Raw genomic sequence first — 12,000 nt, 5'->3', positions numbered from 1 at the left:
ATAGGAGGTCTATGAATGAAAGCCCAAATTGTTTTTTTTCTTTCTCAAACTGCCTCTTTTTCTTGGGAAGATAGAGTGGAGATTATATATTAAAACCAGGGCATTATACTGATTGTCATCACAATTCCATGTCTGTACATTTTTGATGAAGACTCTTGAAAGGGTTAACTCTGGGTGCTTTTGATTCTGCACAGGATTTGGTAATTGAGCTGCAGGTCTCCTGTGGCAAAATGTAAAAAAAAATGTACAGTTTCATTGGTCTTTGCCTTACAAGGAAATCCTTTAGCTTAATGAAAATAAATTCAATGTTTCTTTATTTTTAGTGTGACTTCCTAAGGAAATAAGGCTTATGTCATTGTACAGCCCCTTTGCTTCTGTTTCCACTTGAGAATATTTGGACAATGCAATCAAATGTAATGTAGGAGATGAGTTTTTGAACATGCAAAGTTTCTCAAGATTAGTGAAAGTCAGTGACTAGGCAGGAAAGAAAATCCCAAAACTTCAAGATGACATTGTCCTCTCACTGAGGAGTTAAAGTACAACTTCACTATTTGTCTCATTTAGATGCAGGCTGGTCAGGCAGCAGGTGAGTTTGCATTCCCATAGGATCTGCTTATACTTAGAGGGTAAAAATTCTCTGGGGATTGTGGACAAACAGAACCAGAAATATCAGTGGGTAAGTGGGGGTGGATGTCAGTGGGGTCAGAAGTTAGATATGACTGCAATAAAAGGGGAAGAATCTTAATGTTTTGAAAGGATTAAAAGTACACAGAACTCAAACCTCCAAAATTCCTCAGGGATCAAATGCCTTACCATCTCTGCCTCTCAATGAAGAATTTCTTAATATTGTCAAACTACATGCAAGAAATCTTAACTAGACTGATACTGGTGCTATTTTTACTGTCATTTTAGTGAAATGTAGTATGTAACTCTTAGTATTAAGGATGATTTAGAGAGCATGAGTTGAAAATTTAACTGTAGACTGTGAATGGCCTCCTATAATTTGTCAATTCAGTAAGTCTTCTTTCAAACAGAACTACTTCACATATTTTATCCAGCATGGACATATACCACTCCAGGATTTTTTGATCACACCTTAAATGAATTTGTAAAATTATCCAGTCTGCCTTAAACTTTGCTTTTTTGGTAACTTTTACTTTAAAATTAGTCTTAATAGCACTGTTATTGTTTTAATTTATGCCATATCACTTAACTTGCTGTTGGAGGTGATTTTTGATGATGTTAATTGAATGCATTGGAAAATGCTGTGCAGTGCAAATTTTGATTTCCATTCTAGATTCTCCTCATTGCTATAACCTTGCTATAATTCTTTCATTATGCTTTTTCTCAAAGTTTTCTGTCAACACCTTCTCTGCTCTTACTTCATGAGAATAAGCATTGGAAATGTCAAGCTTCTGAAGCCACCTGTGCTCATTTCTGGCTACATAAACATAAAGATCTTGCCACATTTTGACTTTTACAAAATACAATCAGTGACATCTGTAGTCATTGTAATCCGCACTAAAATGTTCTAAAATGCTGTAGTGTGTCGGGTTAAATGATTGCCTGTGTAAACTCCTGCATAGTTTGAGTTGCAGTAGCAGATGTGTGCTGCCTGTATTGGGCTTCTATCAAAAGCGGAAGTGAGTGATCAGAGCTGCCCTGGGATTTTTGCTGAGTGTCTCATAAACACCCTAGTTATCTGATTCAGACTTTCACCATAGGTTTAAGTATTCTTTAATTTATTATAAGCATAACTTTTGGCTTTTATGCAGGCTTTTTTTTTTTTTAATTGGAGATCAGTTCTTGTTTTCTTGAAGATTTAATTTCTGTTCATTTAATGTTGTTTTTGTGTTTGTGGCTTTTTTTACCAGGTCATCTGAACAAGAATCACCAAAGTGAGTTTTCTTTATGCTTTGTTCTATCTCTTTAAGATAAATGATGAAATATATAACTTCAACTGACTTTTCAAAGTAGTGGTTTTGTATGATTAAAAGACACAAATGTATAAATCAATGATGATTGTAAAGTTTTGGGCTCAGGATTTGGAAACTTTTAAGTTGTAATAGATCTCTCATCACTATTAACAAAAAAAGTTGCTTAGAAGCTGTTACAAAAGTTTAATAATGCAAAAATCCACTGGTAATTTTATGTGGTGACTCTTTATATAGTGCCAGATGACATTGACTGAAATAATATTTTTCTGGTATTGTTAGATTTCTTTTCTACATTAAAAAAATCATTACATTGGCTGTAATTTCAATTTTTAAGTGAAATGTTTTTTTTTTACTGTGTTCTGAAAAAATTATTAGGATGTTTTTACATACACAGAGTTCCTTCTTGCTTAACATTGACTTTATCAGAATCATGAAAAGTCTTGGAAACTATCAGATAAAACCAGAATTTTGACAGTGTAATTGTAGTTCACTACTTCAAAGCATTCTGAAACTTTTAATGCATTCAGAAAGTGCCACTTTCTGTAGTAACTGAAAATACTGCATGAAACACCTCATTGTCATTGCCAAGTACACATAGTCTAAGTCAAAGTCAGAGGTATTATGGCAGGAATACATTTCCTTGATGGCATCTTTCAGGACATTTGCGTTTGTTTTGATCAGATTTTCACAGGCCAAAAAACAAGTGGCTGCAATATCAAAGTTTGCTGCAATACAATGTTAAAAGCTACACTCCTTGGAGTGTGGAATTACTTCTTCATTGACAGCTCAAAATGGCTGCTGGAAACAGCTCAAAACAGCTAGCATATATCGACAAATACCAAAGCAGAAATAAATGTTTGAATTTACAAATTTTAATGCCAAGGTTTACTTGGCAAAACATGTACTTCTTTAACATTGTCAAAATGTGATGCTGCTGTACCTTAAGCTTTCCCCAAGGCAGATATCTTCCCATTAGGTGGTTATAAGGATGGAGCAGTTGGTCTGTATGGTATCCATGAGTTTGGTCCAATTAAAGAAGGGGATTGGTTGTATGAGAGGTCTGCATGTGATCCTTTACATGAGAGGGAATGTAGCTAAATGAATGTTTGGGAACTCCTGGAGAACCATCAGGCAACTTGGCCAATTCCCAGATTTGAGCGTTTTTGTTACTGACTTTTGTTATCATTGAATGCTGAAGTTCTTGAATGCCAGATCTGTACCCTAAGTTAGTTCTGGGTCCTTTAGTGTGGCTATAACTACCTCAATGACACAATACTTTTAACTGCAATTAAACCTTTCATTGTCACTTAATTTCCTATTTCTCTGACAATTTACCCGGCTTTTCTGCAAACTGTCTCCTCCCACAGGGATAAGGTTGACATGGCACTTGTGAGATGGAGGTATCTTTAAAAAAAACTACATGCTTTTCAGGAATGAGAGTGGAATCACAGCAAAAGATTTTTCATGGATAAAATTGGCAACTGAAATGCCTTTTCCTTGTGGCTCAGCCCTCTCCATGTGTTACTGTGAATTCCTGTACCACTGCAACAGTGCCTTTCACTGCTCACATCCAAATAATTTGCTTAAAATGGTTTTGCTATTCCAGAATTTTTGAACATTTTTCTGGATGTCCACTGAACAAATGATAGGCTTAGATCACACTCCAGTCCTGTTTCCCTGCACTTCCACTAAGAAGTGGTGTTAAATCTTTTAAGTCTTAGAACTTGCTTTTTTTAAATACTTTAATTTAAAAATTTGGATAACAGTACCTTTATAATATTTATCCTTTCAAAATAAAGGAACGTATTGGGAAACAGTCCGACGCGGAGCTCTCTGACCCGTCTCTCACCTAAAGCCTTGGCTCGGTCTCCCAATGGAGTTGGCAACATTTCTGGCTCTTACCCACTGGAAGGGGTGGATAAGCAGTTCCTAGAAACGTATGACAACGTTACGAAAAGCAGCTCGACAGAAGACTCCAGCCAGTACTACTGCGATAAGGTGTGTGCACTTGTGTGTCAGGGCTAGCAGGGACTGTGACTTTGAGCAGCAGTTTGGGAATGTGCAAATTGGTGGCTGTATTTCAGGATGGACATATTTTATGTAGTAATCAGAGTAGATCTCATGTTGCTACTCATATTTATCCAAGGTTGTGTGATAGACAAGCTTACCAAGTGCATTGGTTTCCAAAGTGTCCAGCGTTCTAGAAGCTTCAGGGAAAGTTCCTAGTGGAGTAGAAATCCTTACATTATTAAATCTTGTTTCTTCCAAGAGAAAAAAATATCAGCTAACTAAGTTGCTATCTGTCTGAAAAGCAGACACAGCTTTGCTTTATCCCAGGCATCTCTTAAGGATGGCTAAACATCATCCTTTTGAGTTCTGACTTGGCTGGAGAGCAGCTGCTCCCTGCTAACATTATGGTCGTGGATCATTACTTCCCCAGCCTGTTCCAGAGGGGTTCTGCCTAAAAGTGGGCACTTAGAATTAATTAAAGCAACTAATTAAAATCAGTTAGAATAGTTCTGTCATTTCCAACATTTCTGTTAGCTGCTGGCACTTCTTAATTCTGCCTTGTGAATCTGTTGCATAAATACAAACCTATTTAAAGGAGAAAAGTCAAGGGGAAAATGGTCACTTTATAGTTCTTGGAGTAGAATCATTTCTGTTCATATGTTGCACCTAAGCTTTTAATGACAACAGGTTGGAACTCCAATAGGATTTATCAATTGGGAAGGAAAGCTGAGAGTAATGCTGTTAGGACAGAGCAACCAGAAAACGTTTGCTGAGATGTACGTTGTTATTTTTACTATTTAAAAAGTTGCTACCCTAGGTATATTCTACAACCATATCCTCTTCCTATTTCAAAGGTGTATTTACATAGAGTATTTTTGTTCAGCACTTCTAAATTTGGATGCACTGTTATCTAATTTGCTGATATTTTCTTCTAAAAATCAGAATATTTTCTTTCTTTTTCTATATATTGCAGAATGACCTAATTGAGGGAGATTTACTTTTGGTGCGTATCATACCAGATGAAGAAGGGAAGTTTGGATTTAATCTAAAGGTAAACCAGCTGTCTTTTAATTATTTTTAAATGCTTTATGGATAAGATGTTTTTACTTCATAATTTTTAAATTTTTTTTTAGTATAATGATTTGGAGAAAGCAGTCTGTTTTACAGGAATGTCCTATGGACTGAGAGTTTTTAGAAGTGGCAGCCTAATCCTTAAGTGCTAAAGCAACACTTACAGAAATAAGCATCTAATAGTTCTCTGGTTTTCAGTTGCATATATTATGGGCATGGCACATATCCAAGGCACACTGCATATTTGGCTGCTGAAATATGAACTCAAAAGCCTAATTTAAGGCATTGACTTTTGGAAAATTGGACCTCTGTATTATTAAAAAAAATAATTTGTGCTGTTCCATTTAATTATACCCATTAGAAATCATATTGAAAATGTGAAAACTAATTTGTGAAGAAAATTTAAATTAGTATTGATAATTGACAAACATTGTAAATGTTTTACATTCCCCCACTGAAATTCCATTTAAGCAGAGTATTATACATTTGCCATAATATCAAAATTAGAGTAGAGTTTGGTCATTTCACCTTGGCTGTTTATTGGTGATGTAAAGAGACTGAAGGAGTACAGTTGTCTGGAACTTTGATCCTACCAAATTCCTTGCACATTTGTCACAAAATCTAAGAAAACTGGCTGCCTTGGAATTTCAAATGTTTAATTAGGCTTGCTTCAAGCACAAAGTTACAAAAAATGTTCCATTTTATCTGTTTATGCCTATTAAAATATATGGCCTGAAAGAGACATCCAATCTAGTTTACTGGAAATTGGTACATTTAAGGACACCACAACCTACCCCATAATTCCCCATTTACTGATGAAAATCCAATCCTACCAACCCTGTCAATGATGACACAGCATAAAAAATATATATATAAAAAGAAAATAAGCAATTATTTCTGTTAAATGCTGCTTATTCTTAATGATAGATTTATGGTTGCTATTTACTTGACATTCCTCTAGGGTGGAATAGATCAGAAAATGCCACTGCTGGTATCAAGAATAACTCCAGGATCACCTGTAAGTAAATTCTTGATGCTTTTAATCCCTTCCATTGCTACTCCTTCCACCTCTCAAAGGTCTGTCTGTCACATAGAAATTTGGACACCTGTAGCCAGTATGATATAGCAGCAGAACTGTTCTCATCAGGAATTGGTTTAACCAGTGATTTCTTAAACCAAAGATTAAAAGATCTGGAAGAGTTTGTCAAACCAGATATAAGTAGAAAGTATATTTGTGTTCTCCTGTCATCTCAAAAAGTGCATCCTGAACTGGAAAATGCTTGATGAGGGGCAAGAACTGGGGAAAAGGAACACCATTTACTGAAGAAGTCAATAATTTGGGCCCCTGCACCCTAGAAAAAATAGCTGGTTTGAGGGAGATGTAGTAGGGATCTGCAAGAGCACTGTGAAAAAGGAATTCCAGCAGAAATATGGACTACTAAATTAAGAATTAAGTTTGTGAAGGTCAGGTTCTTCATGTTTGGTGAAGTATTTCTTTGTGCAGAAGATAGTAGACCTGTGAAACTCCTTGACAAAGGATGTGTGGTTAAAATAATTTTGTGTGTGGTCAGGGCAGGACAAATACTTGGGGAAAAAAAGCTATTGTTATTAACTAAGCTAGCCACAATAGTCTGAGGAAATCCTTAGGGCTAAAATTATTTATAGGATGGGAGAGTACTTGGCAGGAGAGAGGGAGCATATATTTGCTCTGTTCCTATTTTTCCATAGACTTTTTGCTTATGGAAATATTTATAGACTGGGTGAAATGTTTATAAGAATCAGCAGAGTCATTGAGTTCTTCTGTTAAATTGTGAAATAATAATACTAGGAACATAAAATATTTTTAAACTTTTTTCTAAATAATTATTACATAAATTTGTGAGGACAAATGTTATATCAAATATTTCACTTGGCTTTTTTTCCAAACTATATTTCCTAACTCTCATAAAATAATTTCAGTGCAGACTTGTTAGGAAATATTACTGACTTAATCCTAAAAATACAGTGCACTCTGAATCTTCTGACTCTTCTGAAATTTGATAAGCAGTCACAGGACTTATATCTAAATGTCATGATGCTAATCCAGCTGAAACAGATTGCTTGAGAAGTTATATTTTTGTCACATTTATGATTTTTGGTCTGACTTACACAGTTCATAGCAATCCTTTATGAGATATAATAATTATTTGAAAAAATGTTTGGTAGGAAATGATAATAACTTATATCTAGGAATTGAAAATAAAACAGTTCCTAAGACATTTCATGGTCAACCTAGTAAATATTCTAAGGGTGATTTGAGATTCTGAAATTATATAGAGCAAACATGCTCATTCTGCAATTAGAGAATGAAAGCAGTTGTTCCAGAGGCAGTCATTTCCTTTGGCAGATTCGGCTGGTCTTCTGGAATGTATTGATCTGTATTTTTTTCTCTTGGATTGAAAAAGGGCTGGACTTCCAACTTTAAACACTTCATTGAAGTGTCTCCCTTTGGTGTCATAGACATGGACAAGCAACCAATTATCTCTCTAGCCTGGTAAACCACCAAGTGAGCAAGTTACCAGGATTGCAGAAAAAAATTGGAAGCAGCTATCCAATATATAATACTCAGTAGCACTGTTAGGGAAATCATGTAATATTGTAGCAAGAGGAAAATAATATACTTATTTTTAGAGCATAGCGGTGTTAACATTGGTTATATTGTTTTCGATAAACAAAATTTTACCTGTTCTTTACTGTTTAATGAAATGTAGCTGATATTTCAAAGTTCAAATTTAAGTCTATGGAATGCATTTTGATATTATTTTAGCTCAGTTATGCCTTACCTTTATTTCTCTGTTTTTAACGTCCTCTGGATTCCCTCATTACCCTGCAAACTGTCTTCAGGGATGCTATTCAATAATATTATTTGCTAAGATTATTTCTCAGGTTTGTAGGTCACCTTTTTCTCACTTTCCTACAAAAATATGTGCATTTTTTGTAGAGGAGGGGAAGCAAACCTACTCCCCAAAATAAGGCAACATTTTCCTTTTCACATCCTTTAAAAAAAAATCTTTTAATAAAGCAGCAATGTAGTATGCTGGGAAAATTGAAGGATGGAGTACCCAAAATTTTTGTGAAAGCACATTTTAGTGAAGGAGCAACCATTTATTGCATCTGTTTGGTTAGAGGGTTTTTTAAAATTAAAGTTCTATACAGATTTTTTCACAAACAGTATTAATGCTCTCAGGTGCTAAAAAGGTCATTGTAGTTTCATTTAATAGAACTTTTAATGGAAAAAGAGCATGCATGCTCCTTGGAGCAATAGCAGGTGATTAGCAGAAAATGACACCTTGTGTGTATCAATAGGACAGAGAGCCTTTGACATCAGAAATTGCCTGGAAAAGCTCAGACTCTGAAAAGTCTATAAATTATGCTTGCATAGGAGGAATTAATTCTCTTTTGAGATATATTTTATATAGTCAGATGATTCAAATAAGAAAGCTGATGCATTAACATATCACATGATTAAGAAAGTTTGTTTGAGCTAAGATATTAGTCTCTGTAGTAAAGGCTAATAGCAGCCAGCTGAGAAATGTAAATTATAGGCAAATATAGGAGATCCAAAACCATTCCTTCCCAGTTCTTGTTGACGTCTTGACTCTCCTAGACTGACCTGATATAGTCTTTTTATCACCTATATTTTCAAATTTTTCTATTTCAGAGAGAAAAACGTAATAATATTTAAGAGTGATTAAATTAGTCATTCATAGTTACATTCTTTAGTCTTGCCTTTGTAAATTGTACAAAATATGGCAAGGGTTTTCTTAGGGACCTGTGGATACCTGGTTAAATCAGTGTTGAAGAACATCATGGATGTTCCTAATTCCCGTTCTTTTACTGTTTACATTTTTTATGAATCATTGTCAATCTTCCCTATCCTTCATTATCTTCTTTCCTTATTTCTATAGAAAAAGCTGGGGGCAATTATTCCTTCTTTAAATTTTTAATTAGCTTTTCTGCATGGGATTTTTCCTCTTACATGCATCTTTCTTCTCTCTTGCTTCTTTCTCTTCTTCTTTGTCTGTTTTTTGGCACTAAGACAGGTCTTAATTTTTCCTTAACTTTGTTTGCTGGTACAAATTACTCCCAATTCATTTTCCTGACATTCTTGCCTCTCTTTTTTTTTTATTCTGCATTTTTTATCTTGTTGATTTTTTTTTTGTTATAATTTCTTCTTATTTACTAGTTGCTAATATCAATATATTAGGAGCCATCAGTGCAGGACACAATCGGGATTGGATTCAATTTTAATATCTTGTTCATAGGGGATTGGTAATGGTTGTTTGGTAGGGCTAATAATATTGGATGAATAAAGCTCAGGGAAGCTGTGCTGGCTTTGAAGGAAATACAGGGAACACCTGTGAAAAAATAAAAACAGTAAAGGTCTATATCTCATTCATACAATAAATGAAATGAAGTATTTATATATCACTTGTGTAGCTGGAGACTTCCTAGACAAAATAAAGATTAGGATAGAAATAATGAAAAATTGTTACATTACTTGACACTCAAAGATTGTAAAATCCTGCATATTCTTATTAGAGAAGCACAGAAAGTTGGAAGGGACCTGGAGGTCCTCTTGTCCAGTCCCCTCTGCTCAAGAATCATTTAGAGTCAGTTGCCCAGGACCATATCCAGATGGCTTTTAAGGGCTCTGAGGTGGGAGACTCTACAATATCTCTGGGCAACCTGCTGGAGTGCTCAGTCACCACAGCAGTAGAACTGTTTCCTGATGCTTGAATGGAGTTTCCTGTGTTTCATTTTGAGCCCTTTGCCTCTTATCCTGCCACTGAGCACTGCTGAGAGTTTGGCTTCATCATCTCTGTGTCTTCCATTTAAGTATTTATGTACATTGCAAAATCCCCTTGAGCCTTTTCTTCTCTAGCCTAAATACTCCCAGCTCTCTGAGTCTTCCTTCATGCAAGAGTTGCTCTAGTTTGTTAGACATCCTTGTAGAATCATCATCATATTCTGGCCCTAGCTTTAATTGCTTTGTGCTCGACATGGGGCTAAGCATACAAAGATCTGTGGCAGAAAAAAAGCCAAATAAACCCTGGAGTCCAGCAGGTATTCTAAATCTAAAGAAGACTCTACAAAGTAACAAAGATATGAAATGTGTGTGGATATCTTTGAAATTTAAAAAGTGTATGCCTGGGGTATATCATGTTACTTAAATCATGTTAGTAAAAATCATGTTTGGACTTCTTAGTATTCACTGCATAAAAAGTGAACTGGATTATCTCATGTGCCCAAAACACTTTATCCAGAAATTCAGAGTTGTTGAGGCTTAGAGTCTGAAATACAGATCTTTGAGAGCAATCTGATGATGGCCGTTTGATTAATGTGAATTCCTTTTAAAGCTATCAATATGTTGTTTGAATTGTTTGTTCCTTATTGTCAGGGGGAGGCTTTGAAGCATGAGAGCTTTAGAGCTGAAACCTTTGACAGAACCTCTGATACAGAATATGAAATGTTGCCAGGAGAACAGTAAAGACTTTTTTTACATGATTTACTTATTATCCTGATATGTTCCTGCTTGTACAACTGGTTGTGATGACATTAATGTGTTTCTTTGGTCTTGAAACAGGCTGATAAATGCATTCCAAAGCTGAATGAAGGTGATCAGATAGTATTAATTAATGGCCGAGATATCTCAGAGCACACGCATGACCAGGTGGTCATGTTCATAAAAGCCAGCAGAGAATCTCACACAAGAGAACTTGCACTTTTGGTCAGGAGGAAAGGTAACTGGGCTAATTTTATTCACTTCTAATGTTTTTGAGATTGTTGCTCTTATGATTGGTGGTGTACTCTCTTCTGTTTGTATGTTCTCAGCGCACTTGGAATAGGTTTGTGCAAAGAGTAGATCTCACTAAATTTGAATTAGTAGTACAAGTAGTTTAAACTATGTAGGTTCTTACCACTGCTACAAAGAGTCTTGCAAGTTAGAATTTCTTCTTACTTTTTGTTCTAAAAATCTACGAGAATAAATAGTCCCTTGAAAAAAATTTTTGGTGATGTGAGGTGTTGGGGTTTTTTTTTTGTAAATAAGGCATAATTTTAAAGCCCCCCCAACTGCAGATTTGCAAAAACTCATGGGCTGTTCCCCTGCACAATTATGTGATGAAACAGGTCAAATAAGCTGCTCCTCACCTCATTCTTGCAGTAGACATTTTGTGACAATACTGAGATAAACTTGTGCTGGTTGCTTGCAGAGTTGCTGCCTGCAAAGAGGAGGCAATCTTTGAAATATGCAGGGTCTTAAACCTGTTTAAAAATGGAAAATTCATCCAGCTTGGCATTGCTTGCTCCATATTTAAACATCTGTAGATCCCAAGAGCTTTCAGATGATGTCAAACTGTTAATTTGTTATTTGCTTTCCTTAAAAGGTATGGTAAGGCATTAGCACACACAATTGCACAGAGTTTCTGAGGGGATTAGGCATTACTAGGAAATAAGAGGTAATGAAATAGCCTAAGTGATATGTACTTCTGTAACATTGGCTTTATTTAAAACTTCTTGTGTTTCTACGATAGATGGGCTCTTTATTTTGTTTTCCACTGGCTTTATGCAGCATTTAGTTTTCCCTTAATTTTCTAGTCCCCTTCCAACTTGCAGATAAGAGAAATCTGCTTTTATCTAAAGGTGACTTGTGGCCCCATAGCAGTCATTTTTTGTAGGCATGAGCATAACCAGCTCCTAATTGTCTGAAGTTTGGCAGGTATGATGTGTTCCCATCACTGCAGAGGATAACCACAGCTGGACATGTCTGGTGATACAATACATTTCATAGAGACAAAACTGCTATGCAGATTACTTCATTAATGTTTCTCATGTTCTTCAATAGCAAGGAATGTTGTAGAAAATGGACTAATAATTCTTTTTAACTTTACTTTGTTTCTTCAATGTTAGCATAAGAAATTGCAAAAGGTAATTCTTTGTC

The 12,000-nt window shown here is 35.4% G+C and overlaps 1 protein-coding gene across 6 annotated transcripts in view; it reads left to right on the top strand.

Annotated features, from left to right (window-relative positions):
• PTPN3 (protein tyrosine phosphatase non-receptor type 3) overlaps positions 1 to 12,000 on the top strand; it is a 119,160-nt gene that overhangs the window by 85,089 nt on the left and 22,071 nt on the right. For all 6 annotated transcript variants that reach the window (XM_064430036.1, XM_064430026.1, XM_064430046.1 and 3 more), the window contains 5 exons: positions 1,875 to 1,898; positions 3,737 to 3,935; positions 4,921 to 4,998; positions 5,980 to 6,036; positions 10,645 to 10,801. In XM_064430036.1, coding sequence (XP_064286106.1) covers positions 1,875 to 1,898; positions 3,737 to 3,935; positions 4,921 to 4,998; positions 5,980 to 6,036; positions 10,645 to 10,801 — 515 coding nt within the window. The remainder of the gene's footprint in view (positions 1 to 1,874; positions 1,899 to 3,736; positions 3,936 to 4,920; positions 4,999 to 5,979; positions 6,037 to 10,644; positions 10,802 to 12,000) is intronic.

The sequence above is a fragment of the Passer domesticus genome, chromosome 1, assembly GCF_036417665.1.
Source record: "Passer domesticus isolate bPasDom1 chromosome 1, bPasDom1.hap1, whole genome shotgun sequence".
In the NCBI taxonomy this organism is placed as follows: Eukaryota; Metazoa; Chordata; class Aves; order Passeriformes; family Passeridae; genus Passer; species Passer domesticus.
The sequence above is the reverse complement of the archived record's forward strand: the minus strand, read 5'-3'. Positions and strand labels throughout refer to the sequence as shown.